This window comes from Gasterosteus aculeatus, chromosome 2 (genome assembly GCF_964276395.1).
Source record: "Gasterosteus aculeatus chromosome 2, fGasAcu3.hap1.1, whole genome shotgun sequence".
Classification (NCBI taxonomy): domain Eukaryota; kingdom Metazoa; phylum Chordata; class Actinopteri; order Perciformes; family Gasterosteidae; genus Gasterosteus; species Gasterosteus aculeatus.
Window position 1 is genome coordinate 10255343 of NC_135689.1, and position 13951 is coordinate 10269293.

Sequence of the window (13951 nt, forward strand, 5' to 3'; positions counted from 1 at the left end):
AGACGTGAAGCCGGCACAAGAATCAATCCTTTTCCTGATGAAATATAGCCAAGATGGCGCCTGACAGAGACTTGATTGAGAAAAGTTCATGAACTGTTCCCTCACGGAGCACAGACAGACACGGATGGCTGATTGACAGATGAAACACAAAGACACATCTGAAAGACAGAGCGCCAACCTCCCCGAACTGGTACCCATCCGCTTCCCCTCTGCCCCCCCCCTGAAGCCCCGCCCCTCCACTCGGCTCCCCTTCTCCTCTCTCTCTCCATATGTCTGTGAATCTGTCGCCATGGCAACATCGCCCCAGTGGCGAAGGAGGAGGGGTTGCCTTCGTTCAGACAAATAAGCATGGCAGGGCTCATTTATGATGGTTTGTTTAGGGATTACAATACACTGATGAGAGGTCAAAATATTTGTACTTGCACACATGTCCGGGCACGAGTGTGCATGTTTGAGTCGAGTCAGAAGACGTTGAGCATACGTGATGCAGCTGCACTGTAAACATTTTGAATGGAGAAATAATTTCATTCCACGTTTATTTTATGTTGCACATTTATGTTTCATGAAATATTTAATGAGATAATGAAAAACCTGATGTTTTTAGTACGTTGCAATTTTTCCTCTTGACACAAACTGAGCGGAGCCCATTGAGCATTCCGCCGCAATATAGTGCCATTATATAAATGGCATCATTAGCATTGCTGTTCCTTAGCTGATGTCTCACATGCGGTATCAGCATCTCTGTAAAGGCTCATTCTATTGTTTTGCCTTCACTTTATGCTTATCTGCAATTTTTGAAAGGGCAATACAAACCAGTGAGTGTACAGAACTGCGTGGGAGAGGTCAGAGGGCCACCTTGGTTGGTTTTACTGATGCTGCATTATTGCCACAGGAAGATACTGTATGCGCACTGGACATAATGACATCCCATAGGTCCGACACAGCAGCAGATGTCTGAGGGAACGAGGAATTTTCCTACAGTTTTACCTCTGCGTGCAACCCTTCTCACTCTTTCCTCCCTCACATCCCATCCTCATGTTGCCTTACATTGACTCAAAGCCCCCACCACACACAGACACACACACATGCACACACATTCAAGAGCAGATCTCGTTTTTGCAGCCAGAAGTGCTGAGTGCCGCTGTTTGCATTGCACACAGAAATTCGCTGAGGCTGTAAGCTGTCCCCAAACATCTGCTCCCTGGAGTGGAGCAGGAGATCTGCAAGGACTGGATTGGTGTGCATGTTGTTCAGTGAGGCTCTGTCAGAATGGGTTATGAATGGATTTGTATGTGCGAGTGTGTGCATGCGCATGTGATTGAACAATTATTCAAATAGGTGCTTTGTATCTTTCTGAGCGCCTTATTAGTAGCACCTTGGAAACAAAACACATATTTGTGTAATTGTAGACGGGACATCCAAATATCCAGAGGCGCACTCAGTCACACATACAAACAGGTGCGCTTCATTTCAACTTTCTTGATGCACAAATTGTTTGGTAGTCAAATATGTGAATGAGACCAACAAAAAAGACAGATGTGCACTAAAGTCTTTGCAAACAAAATAAAACAGTAAAATTAGACGATCGGAAAAACTAAAAGGGAGGAGAGCATTCAAATGACGTGTAGTTACAACAACTGAGCTATTCGTATGAGTGCTCCACTAAGAGTTAGAAAGAGCTTAACTTTGACCAATTGATTTCATTCCCCTGAGCACCGGTGAGGGTATTACATGCATATTATGCATTAAGTTAATTTTAGGCATCAATTACAATGAGCTCAGAAGAAACCTATACCTGCATAAAGCATGTGTGTGTAGGTGTGCTTGGAGATACGCTCATACGTCATTGTTCGTGCCACGCAGCACTTCTCAGGATCATTTTTACAGCCGCGCTCATCAGCTGACTTCCGAACGAAGCCTCGTTTGTGATGAATTCATACATGTCTATTGGAGTGTTTTATTTATTAAAAGTGGAACAGGTAACTTCACTTTGACAAACCATGTTTCAGACTATTTCAGTATATTATCTATACTCTATATACATATTTTTCTTCTTGAATTCAATGAATGATCAAATTTAATTACAATAAATGATTGCTCTTCAGCAGAGGAAAAGAAAAATAAGGGCGAAGAAAAGTTATTGAATGTCACCACATACCTGAGGCCGTAATACATTTTTAGCTGAGTTATTTCTATTTACCGTGTGCATGCTTAGGTAAGAGCACAGCTGTCAGTCTCAACCTTACATCGTCAGGAAGGAGTTACAGAAGAGCACATGAAATCAGACCATAGACTCACACTCAAAGGCCTTCAAACGAAATGTCAGGGCCAAACAAACAATGAAGTTTGCCTTTCAGGCAAATGTTGAAGCTGAGTGAAATTCAAGTGATAGTTCACTCTTCTTTTCACCTTCATCATACTCACATTAACCACACACATTTCTGCTACTTAAAATTGTTGTGCATTTCTAAGTGAATCTGTAAAGTGAAGTAAGTTAGATTTTTGTAAAAGTCTGACTGCACATCCGCTGCGAGCATCCTCTATTTATTACAGCCTGTAACTTAACGCCGTATTGCCACAAAGGGATAAAGGTGTTTCTGATGCGGTCAAATTAACACACTTCTTACATGAAGGTAAGTTTTTATATTCACAAGCTTTACTATCACATTGTTTCATCATCATTGTCATCACAATCGTCCTCATAAACTTTACAAGTGCACACATGTTTGCACTGAAAGAAGACAGACAAATTTGATTTTGTTGAGCCTTTCACTTTGTGATATATTTTGTTTAGAGAAAGGCAACCTTAATGGCTTGTATTTTGTTTAAATGCAAATGTAAAATAAATTAGGCGCAACACATTTTTAGTCTAGCTTGCATGTAAAATAGTTTGTATCCTTAACAAATAAACCTTTAAATGTTTGCACTGTCAAAAGCTCCTCTGCGGACCTTTAAGTCTGAACTTCTATTCATTTGCTTTCAGTTAAAATGAATGAAATATATTGTAAAGGAGATTGTTTGGAAGGCATTAATGTTTAAATTATTCCAAAATTATTCAAGGCAATACGTATGAAATATACAAGCGGCAAGGGTGTTATGAATAGTTGCTCTAAATTTTGTTTATATACGGGCTGGGACATGGAATCCTATTAAGTGTTTGGTATGCTCAAGTAACTTTAATTTTTCAACTTTGCAATTAAAAAAAGATTTGTGGTTTGTATCCAAAACGTAGTGGGTAAAAATACTCTTTTATCCAGTTTATAAAGTGAGCCAGGAGCATATTTCTGGGATTATTAAAATAAGAGATAGGGCAAAAATTAGGTCTAGGTGTAGAAAAATAATACATTATGTGGCCTGGTATGGAATTATAATATGAACAATTATCATATGAACAGCTCGCCCCTCCATTCAGCTCGATGAAATATTATTGTGTGAACAAAAGCCTTCCGAGTTGTTGAAAAAAACGCTGGAAAACCTAAAGAAAGAGATAGAGATAGAAAGAGAGAGGGAATGCGGAGGTCAACCGAATGAATGATGCATCTTTCTCTCAGCGAGCCGCTGACCGGGTCACCGTCGTCCCGAGGCAAGACGAAAGGTCAGGAGGTGAGAGGTGAACGCCAGTGTAGCCGCATATATTAGCTTCAATGTGCAACTGTCTAATAATTATGTTGTTATTTTACTTACATAAATTCCTAATAGGACACCTGTTAGATGTTTTAAAGTACCTAATTCATTCATTTTGATGGTGGCTTTATATTTCAAAGCCCAGCTGCTTTAGGTTTATTTCCGTCACTAACCCCCGCTTTGGATCTATAGCATGGAGGGAAACACCGCTAATTGAAAACTAAACAGAAATATTCCCTGACATGGAATTGGTGCGGCTGGTGGCGTCATATCTCGATATTAGAAAAGGCATTATCGTGACAGGAACCCAATGCGACACCGGGAACATAACAGTGTTTGTGGCCGAGTTAACAACCATTTACTTTATACGAGATGAGAGGGGAATCTAGCAGGAATATTTAGCAGATGGAACTGCTGGGTCCAAACAGTTTATTGGTTGATCTGCAAAACAGCACAGACAGCGTTTTATTGTCGGCTCTCCCGCATGAGCGTTCAAGCCAAATTATCATTCTCTGATGCATAAAGCGGCAATAAAAGACGCAACAATTCCCGACCGAGATTTTTCTAGACTTTCCATTAAGATGCAGTTACAGAAGCAAGCAAATGCACAAAGATTTCTGCCTCAAATAGATATACTAGTAGGGATATTCTTAATAATAGTAATCAATACATATATCAGTCAATTGTGGCATTTTCATTTCCGTGAACGAAAACCTTAGAACCGGAAAATACACAAAGCTTCGCTAAATTAGCCTGACAATTATGTGCGATGTGGTTGTTTATGGTATTTCTGTTCTACAACAGTTTCATTTGACTTTTTTCTTCAAATATTCAGATACAAACAGCTTTTTAAAGAAACAAAAAAAAAAATCGAATAACGCTACAACTTGAATTGATTAAGAAAGCAGTAGTATATTATTTAAATAATCCCATTAAAATTGATTCGAAATAGAATGAATATGATCGAATGTACATTCAATACGTGCACATAATTATTATTGTACACAAAGGCGGTTTCGTCTTGAATATATATTCACGTAAAGTCAAATCCTGGATAATTTGTTCCGAATAAATAAACAAATAGTCTGCCACAGTTTCTATGGACAATTAATATCATTTTGTTTGCTTGTTTTCATTGTGTAGATAGGAGCGCGGTGCAATGACTTGAATTTTAATATTCAAATCAGCAAAAGTCGGAAGCCGAGGGAGGATGACAAATTGTTTTGATCTGTTCTTGCATGACGAACCTGCCATTGTGCTTCTTAGCGCTGCGAATCCATCGTGGTAAGCAAATCGAGGTGACGCCTGATTGAAACCGATGCAAAAAAGGCAATCAAAGCATCTGCAGGCATGCGCCCTCGCGTGCGTAACGCGTGACGCGGCCCCCGCGCAGTTCAGGAGTTCAGGGACAGGTGTTCGGACGAGGACCGTCCGGGAGAGAGGCAGGTGTCCAACGGGTCGGCGCGTGGGCGCGGTGCCGCCGTCCCCGGGCCTGTGAGCAGCCCGTCCCTCTGTAATTTCTTCTGCTTCATGCGTCTGTTCTGAAACCAAACTTTCACCTGCGTCTCGCTGAGCTGTAGGGCGCCGGCGACCTCCACGCGCCTGGCCCGCGTCAGGTACTTGTGGAAATGGAACTCTTTCTCCAGCTCGGTGAGCTGCTTGGTGCTGAAGCTCGTCCTCGGGGGCCCGTTCACCGTGGAACGGTCACTCGCGCAGACGCTTCCGGGTCCAGCCTCGTTGACACCGAGGCCCGAGTTAACGACGCTGAAACCACAGGTCATGTGAATCCTGCCTGGGAACAGAGGACAGGAAAGCAGCAATGAGGTCACCGACGCATCCCTTCCGAACAAAAGTGCCCATGCACCCCCTTGTCCATGAAATACGATTAGAGGTCATCGGGGTTAAAACAGGATCCCCTTTTGTATAAATAACTGTAGTCAAAGTCTTACAGTTTTAACTTTTCTCAGAAAATAAATAAAATATCTACAGCTGTAGCCTGACCTGGGAATTTGTGGGATAATAAGGAACATTATTTTATTTTTTTAAATCACAGTTGTTGTAATACCGAGCACATATTCCAAGGTTTAAAGATAGCATTAAAGTTAGCAGCCCAGCACACTGTAAACTAATCTGAAATGTCCAACCTGATGTAAAATGATGTGTTTTTATTTGAACATAATACCATAAAACTGAACCCTACAATGCAACAATATCATGGAGCCGGAAAAAATATTTTGACACTTCTTAGTCTGAAAGTTTTTCCAAATCATTTTGTGAGTTTACCAAATAGCTAAATGTGTCAATGTATATTGCAGCAATATGGAAAAGTTGTCAAAAAATGTTTGCCGACTCAAAACAACTTTGTATTGTTTACAGTCCATTAACTGGATTCATCGGAATCATTATTAATTTGCTTTAGGGCTTTCCGGTGTCAATGACAGTTTAACAGTTTACAAATCCTTTCGAACACTGCATTAATGACAAATGCCTCCATTTCTTCCTGTAAGGTTTTCTTGGTCACACATTAAACTATCATCGATGCTACTTATGTGCAATGAAGGACAGGAACCGCAGCTATATCTTGATTTTTCATTGCTGACATTGTGGGTAAGTTGTCAGTGTGTCTTTCCCTCTCAGGGAATATGCTGCTGCTGCTGCTGCATAACAGAGTAAGTGTGCCAGGTGTAGAGCAATGCCTCCCACCACAATTCATAGAGAGTAAGGTTAACAGGCCTCTAGCCACTTGGAAAAGCATAGCAGACAGAAAGGTCAGTTATAGGATAAATGTCGACATCTGTGTTTTAAGAAAATGAATGTCAAGGTAACTGAGCCATGAGAATTAGGGCAGTGAATATGAAGAACCAATGCAGAAGAAGTGTACCTAATTAACAACTTCAGCTTTCAGGAGTGCAAATCACATGCACATTCTGATTAATGGCTCCAAAGATAATAGAATTGATGCTGGCCAGAAGGCATAAAAGAATCAAACTAAATATTAGAGAAATGACTTGCATGCTTAAAAATAGCCAGGCAGGAAAGGGAAAGGAAGCCCCGTCCAAGCCAAGGAGAGGGAAGAATAAAAGGGATAGATCGATACGCATTGCCTCAGTCATCTGGGCATCCAGCCCACAGTAATTCAGGTGCTGTCAAGGCATAATTGAAGAATGACGCACTGGGAGTATATACACTGAGCCAAGAGATCAGGTTACTGCAGGTCTGTGGAGGCCTTTCAACGTGGAAGAATATACGCAAGACTTTGTTTGGTGCCAAAGCCAATACAACCTCAAGAGGAAAGCATACTTTCACTAATGACTCTTTTACAAGTTACACTGTAGCGCTAATGAGTTACTCCCACAGATGATCCCCTTCAGAGGGATGCAGGAGGAGGTTACAAAGATGCAAAGAATACTGCGAGGAGATGTCTCTGCGTGGGTGGGCGTGAGCAAATGACTTTCTCAAGTGCACGGATCTGGTTGAGATGAGTGGCTAATGTGTTTTATGAATAAAACAAGCACCCAACCAGTGAAATGTGTAGTTGTCACCTTTTGCCTCCCTCGTGGTGCACCACCCCAAGTAGCTAATCAAGGTTGGGGTTTTGTGTTTGCCGCATTTTAAAAGACAACAATAGTCTTAATGAATCAAAAGTTGTTCATGTTACCTTTTCATAGCAGCATTGTGAAAACATTGGTTACAACTTTAACTTTTACAAGTAAAATCCAATAGTCATCCTCTGGCTCTATAATCATAACTTATCCAAAGTGTTTGAAAAAGCTAAACCTCTGTGCAGTCAAATCAAAGGTACCAATGTTGCATTTTGTGCAGGCTGACCTCCTTGTTCAGAGTCAGAAATAATGTGTCCACATGGTTTAACTGTGAATGCAGCTGCAGCTTTGTGTTTGTTGCAGACCTTGCAGAGGCACTCGGGCCTTGTCACCTCAAACAGCCTGAATCTTTGGTCACTGAACAATTTGGGCAGCTGTTGCTTACAGCAGACAGGGATTGTGCTCAAGTACTACCATTATAGTAAATCTTCCTCAATATGAAATGTATGTAACCCGAGCCATCTCCAGTAGCCAACTGACATTTTTGACCAAATGAAGGATCTATAAGTTACCATCACTCACATAAAATTGCAGGATTGATAGACATTTCTCCAATTAGTAGGCAATTGGTATTTTCTTAAAGCCTGTGATATGTATTCTACTGAGGGCTCTCTGCCCAGGGCTCATCGGTCAGTGAAATGATGATCTGTGACAGCAATTATGTTAAAAAGGTGGACACATGTAAAGGTGCTGCAAACTGAAATCAATACACGGGGCTTTCATTACAAACAGACAACTAATCAATACTCAGGCAGCACTACGGCTTACAAGAGGAAGTTTTACTCAACTTCCCGTGAGTCTCAGCAGCCAGTGGTCTGCTGCATTATTCAACGGCCGTGCTGGTTAGTAAGGTCAAGGGTAAATAATTGATTACTTCCAGTAGAATTTACAGTGAGGCTTTTCTGTCCCTTCATTGTGTCCCGTCTGGCTCCTGTTGGTAACAGTAGAGGCAGCGACGATGTTGAATAGCAGACTTACAGTAACATGGAAACGTTAAGGAAATGACCGAGTCCTCGTGTGCATATTCAAATCGACTCAACAGCTACTGCTGTCTTCAAAACACCCCGATGTGCTTTTAAAAAAGGTACAATATTTATTTGTACTTTATTGTTGTTTACGGAGGATTTTTTCTCTTCCTATTTTCTTTTCCAGCAACTTCGACCAAACTTTACCCAACAACGAATGGAAGTGATCCAAAACTTAAATTTGCATCAACAACTTATTCAACATGAAGACTTTAATGTAAATGCATCCCTCCTCTCGTGCGCAGTCTCCCTCGACGAAAAAAAACAACAACCCAATAACTTACCCGCCCGGTGCTGACTCCTTTTCACTCTCATCCACTCAAAAGTTTTGCTGCTTACATCCACACGAGTCACGTTGCAGTCAGAGCCGGTTGAGCTCCCCGTGGCGACGTGAATGTCGGGGCCATTACGAGAGTAGATGCGAATTTGCTCGGCTAGTGAACTAAAACCGTATCGTAGCGTTTCGTTGTGATTTGACGCGCAGAGCCCGCGTCCTGGTGAGCCCTGCTCCTGCGCCCTGCACCGCCAGGGGACACGGGACGAGTGGGGGCAGGCCAGTGGCGCGGAGCTCTCCGGAGTCTCGCACGCCGGAGGAGGAGAGTTGTCCCAAAAGGTGCAACTGTTGGAGAGAGTCGAGTACCGGGGACGCGGAGCTGTAATCCCCGAGGCGGCTTTCACCTCCAATTTACCCTCCTCATCCCCACCACTGGCGAGTTCAGGATGCGTCCTGCCGCCCGGGTCCCGGTTTATGACCTCTTTTGCTCGGCGGCAGCCCGTGAACAGAGGGCTACTCTCCCCTTCGGCCGTCAACTCTTTATAGGAAGTCATTATCACCTCTCCCCTGCATAATCATTGGACGGGGTTGCACTTCATGCCCGGCCTCTCGTGCGTCCAAGTAATGCATGGTCAGGCGGCCGGAGGACCGTGGGGACATTCCTCTGAGGAGAAACAGTAGTCCCTGATTGATGGAGATGACGTGCCCTCCTGGTCTCGGCCAATAGCTGGACATCTCTGTCATCAGAGTGGACAGCACTGATTAAACAGGGATGGAGAAACTCACTTTAGGTCAACATTTAAATGGTGTGTCCGAGCCTACGAAGTTGCACCACTCTGGCCTCTGCAGAACCTGCACACAGCGCGCAGTCCGCCGTCATCAGCAGACAGCGAGGGCCTTCACGGGCCTACAAACTATGTAGGCTGTGACTTCAGTTTTTGTGGAATACACACTTCTTTTTACCCCAAGATAGATAGATAGAGGAATTTTGATTATTTTCCACGACAACAATGAACGCTCCTTGTTTTTCCAAAGCCACATTACCATAATATAGGCGTACATTGATGCAGCTAATGGATTATGCAAATTTGGGATGGCTTCTTGAAAACCCGAGGCTCCTCTTTAGCAGAGGGCTTAGGTCATGTGAAAGGCACACTTAATGGGTTCATAGGTCGTGACAGCTGGTATTTAGAAGTTCAGTGGCAGCAGATTTGTAATTAGCCTTGAACAAAAACAAAAAATGTCTAAGAGCGGAGATCAAGAAGTTTTGACTGACAGAAAGGGCATGTTTATCTGGAGGTTAAACTAAGCTCCACTGCTGGATCAGATGGCCCAAAACAACGAGGCGTGTTCAAGAGTCCCAATATCTGTTTTTAGCAATGTTCTCTTATTTCAACAAAGGTCTTCAGTCGGGAATCATCATGTTAAACTCTTCATATGCAAGTATTGCTGCACGCCGCTATTCAAACTTCATTGACACAAACAAAAACAAACAAAGCAAAACACTCCACATGTGTAGAAGAATAATACATCCGGACTGCAGCTATGTTGACTTAAAACATGAGAATATCACTAATGCCATACAGGGACACGGCAGGCCAAGTCTTGGCGGACGGAAAATCTCTATGAACTCTAAGTGCGGCAGAGTTAGTTTCTTTTCCTGAAGACTGGTGACCTTCAAACACATTGCTTGTGAATAATTAATAAAGCTTTACTAACATCCTAATACTCCAATGTAAATATTTAATCGCCAATCCATTTAATTCTTCCAAAAGTAAAGATATAATGTCTTATTTATATATATATTTATATATATATATATATATATATATGTGTCTTATTTATATATATATATAGATATAGATTTATATATATATATATATATATCTATATATATATATATATAGATATATATATATGTAAGAAAGCCAACAGTTGCGTAATTCCAAAGAAACAGTCAATTAGTCAGACATGATTGCATGCTTCTTGTGATTGGCTTGGTCGCCATTTAGATTATCACTCAAGCATGTTGGAATGATATTAGTACTTTTTCATATTTATTATGAGTGTGAATTGTTTCTTTTTGCTCTCACTGTGCTTAAATCAATCATTAAAAAACAGTATGTGAATTGAAATCCATATCAGGTTATTTTATTTACCCTTATTGTTGTTAAATATCATTTTCCAGGTTCTCGCTGAACTGCAACTGTACAAAACTACCATTCGTAACATTTAATAACAACCAACTAAATATTACCTTTTTTTTGTATAATTTGGAATATGTCTCTAATGTCTTAGCCCTGCAGTAATTACAATTCAGCGTAATGAACAACTTCTAAATGCATTCCTACAACACATATGGTCCCAGCTGTTGGAGTTAATAGGATTCTACAGGCAGCGATGTGCTGAATGACTGAGTGCAATATATCCCTTCTCTCCATGCATTTGCAAGGTGCAATGATCCATCTTCATGTCAGCTCGGAGGTTACTCAGGGTTCACACGCTAGCTTCTTTCTCTCCTCCACACTCAATAAATAAATCTCTGCAGCGCTCTGTTTACCGCCTGAATATAAATTTGTTTGCAGTCGATCGAAGACCTGTGCAGAGGTATTAGAAATTGTATTTCTGTAATGGCTTTCAGCACGGGGAAGGGGATGTGGGAAGAGGTTGCAGGGAGAAGTGCAAAAAGAAAAAACTGGTGTAATGCTTTCTTTCCCGAATGCAAACTATTTCTTAAACATATACACCCTTCGGACGTATTGAAATTATATTTAAAACCAAGTAACCTTTTTATCATGTAGGACAAGCACAGCAATCCCTTGAAGTGCCATATGTTTGATTAGCATATTTGAATTGTTGTTCCACATCACTGCCCAGCACCTTTTATGCAGCAGAAGTTATATTATCCAATTTAGCACACACAAAACAACAAGACGTCTGTGGCTGAGGTTTCTTGCTCTGGACAGCTTGTATCCCCTAAACCATCAAACATGCATGAGAAATAAGAAAGAGGATAATCTCCCTCTTTAGGCAAAATGGATACAATTCGGAATTTCCCTCAACCAAAGTCTGCACCCAAATCAGAAATTTGAGTATTTTGCCCTGAACCCATAAACATCCTCTTAAAACTCATGCAGGCATTTACCATCTTCGCACACTTTTGTCTCAACTGTTTGGACTGGAGGTGGAGCAAAACACACAGAGCACTTGGGTGGCTGCGTCAGGAGGCAGGAGGAGGGAGAGAATATTGACTGATGCTAATTAGTTTTGCGTCCCTGTGTCAATGGGCAGTCAAGGCACCGGGATCAGCGCCGCCGTGCTCGGATTACCGCCGCAATCTGAATTGAACCCTCGTCGGGTCGCTGCCGCATGATGCTACCTGCCGCCATTGACACCAGACCCTTGTCTTGCCCTCCAACATTGTCAGGCCTCTAATTATATGTCAGCTCTTGACCCTCACAAGACGAGGAATCAAGCAGCGCTGACAGACGACTGTCACCACCCGCCAGAGAGGTCACTGCCTTTGATGCAGTAGGTGACAGCCATCTTTCCCATGTTTATGGAGCTTAGGCTCATCAATGTGGCATCATGATAGAGCTGTAATGTGGCAAAGAGCAATAGAGAGAGAGGAAGGGTCAGAGCGAGGCTAACGCACAAGAAGACAGATACTCAAGTGTGGCACATTGACCGGTTGAAAGATGACCATCTGTATGATTGATAGAGTATGTCTGTGTTTTTCAAATATTGACGTTTTTGAAAAATAGTGATGACAGAAGTGAGGTTTAGCTTCGTGTGTACCAAGCCCACACAAAATCCGGGGAACGCCTCTTGAAACAAAGAAATCCATCGCAGAGTGTGAAATTCTAATAACTGTCCTTTCTTTGTCGTCAAATGCTATGAAATCTGTCACAGTGAATGAACCGTAATCATAAATCCAGTGCATCTACGCTACAAAGGGTCAGGCACATGTAAAGATAACAACATCCTGCCAAGGCTCAGCAGTGTCACGATGAAGCAATACCTTGCTAATGCCAGGACTTTTAAACAATAGCCTCTGGTACGTACTGCAGTGCTTCACAGCTTCAGTGAGCCAAGAGGCTTGAAGTCGGCAGAATCCCAAACATCATGACAACAAGCCATCAGTCATCTCCCCCCCAAGCCGCTGTGCACACTTGTGTGTTTCCGGAGTTCGTACTGTGGGAAATGAGCAGGGTTAAACATGAAACAGAAGGAAGTGTTCATCATTGCAGCATGCGCCTTAATAATCTGTTTTTCGCTGCAGCGAAAGAGAAGCAGTGGTTTATAATTTATTTATTTTTCTGCTTAAACATCCCCTGCTTGTTCACAATGCAGATAAGTAGTCTACTGTGCATGCATGGTTAATAGCAAAATGCTGATAGAAAAATGACACTGTATTAATAAAGCACTAATCTCCTGTTGCATCTCAGTCTCAGTCGTGAAAGGAGAAATGTCAACAGTGTAAAAGTTTGAAAGTTAGAGTTTAGATATGGTATATTGACAATATAAAAATAATAGTTTAATGCCTTTTATTCCACATTAGCTCTAAGGCTGTTAAAATGATCTTATATGACAGGATCATATATTCTGTCTCATATTGATTTGACTGATTTAGATTTAGGGCTCCACATTCAATCCAAACCGGATAGGTGGATAATCTGTGCCTCATTTTATACACATTTCCACAAGAAATCATGAATGCATATTTTGTATCTAACAATCAAAAATGAAGTCTGTTGCAGGCATACACATGTACAGTGTAATATCCTACAATATCTTACATCACACATTGTTTTTAGGCAGTTTGGAGATTTGGAAGATGTCAACACCAACCACTGATATGGAGCAGATGAGCCCTTTAATTTAGCCTCATTCTACACCGGTTTCTCTGAGAGCCCAAACAGAACAGTAAAATTGGAATATTTGTGAGGTTTGTAACACGTTCAAGTTTTTTTTCCCAAACGGAAAACAAATATGCAGAATATATATGTTTAAATATCAATACATTTCCAAAACAGTTACATTATAAAATGCTTTATCTGAGATATTTCCCCAAGGATTTCTTTGAGAACAAGCATAAAGTATGCATTGATTAAATTCTGTGATGAAGCCGTTGGGTGTTAAATAATTCTGGGTGATCAATAATGGTCAACATTTGACATTTAGCAGGGTGACGGTTGTGATTACAAGTTCATTCATTAAACCAGACCTCTTCAAAAGGGAACCGTGAGCTCCAGCAGGTGAGTCCGCGTCAGCTAAGACACTTTCATCACCAACGTACCTTTTTATTGTCACAGATCATCCTTAAATGGGAAGCATTTAAAATGTCATTGATCTTGATAATGCTGTCCTGTAATATGACAGTAACAGTTATATGAGATTCAGGAAGTCAAATTTCTAAAATTGAT

At 41.5% G+C, this 13951-nt stretch overlaps 1 protein-coding gene across 1 annotated transcript; it reads right to left on the bottom strand.

Moving 5' to 3' along the window:
- Window positions 1-4021: 4021 nt before the first annotated feature.
- On the bottom strand, window positions 4022-9508 carry hoxc1a (homeobox C1a). Its single transcript, XM_040194373.2, has 2 exons — window positions 8536-9508; window positions 4022-5416 (listed from the first exon to the last, which is right to left on the bottom strand). Exons 1-2 carry the CDS (start codon window positions 9077-9079, stop codon window positions 5019-5021), a joined length of 942 nt encoding a protein of 313 aa, XP_040050307.2. The 5' UTR covers window positions 9080-9508; the 3' UTR covers window positions 4022-5018.
- Between the last annotated feature and the right edge of the window lie 4443 nt (window positions 9509-13951).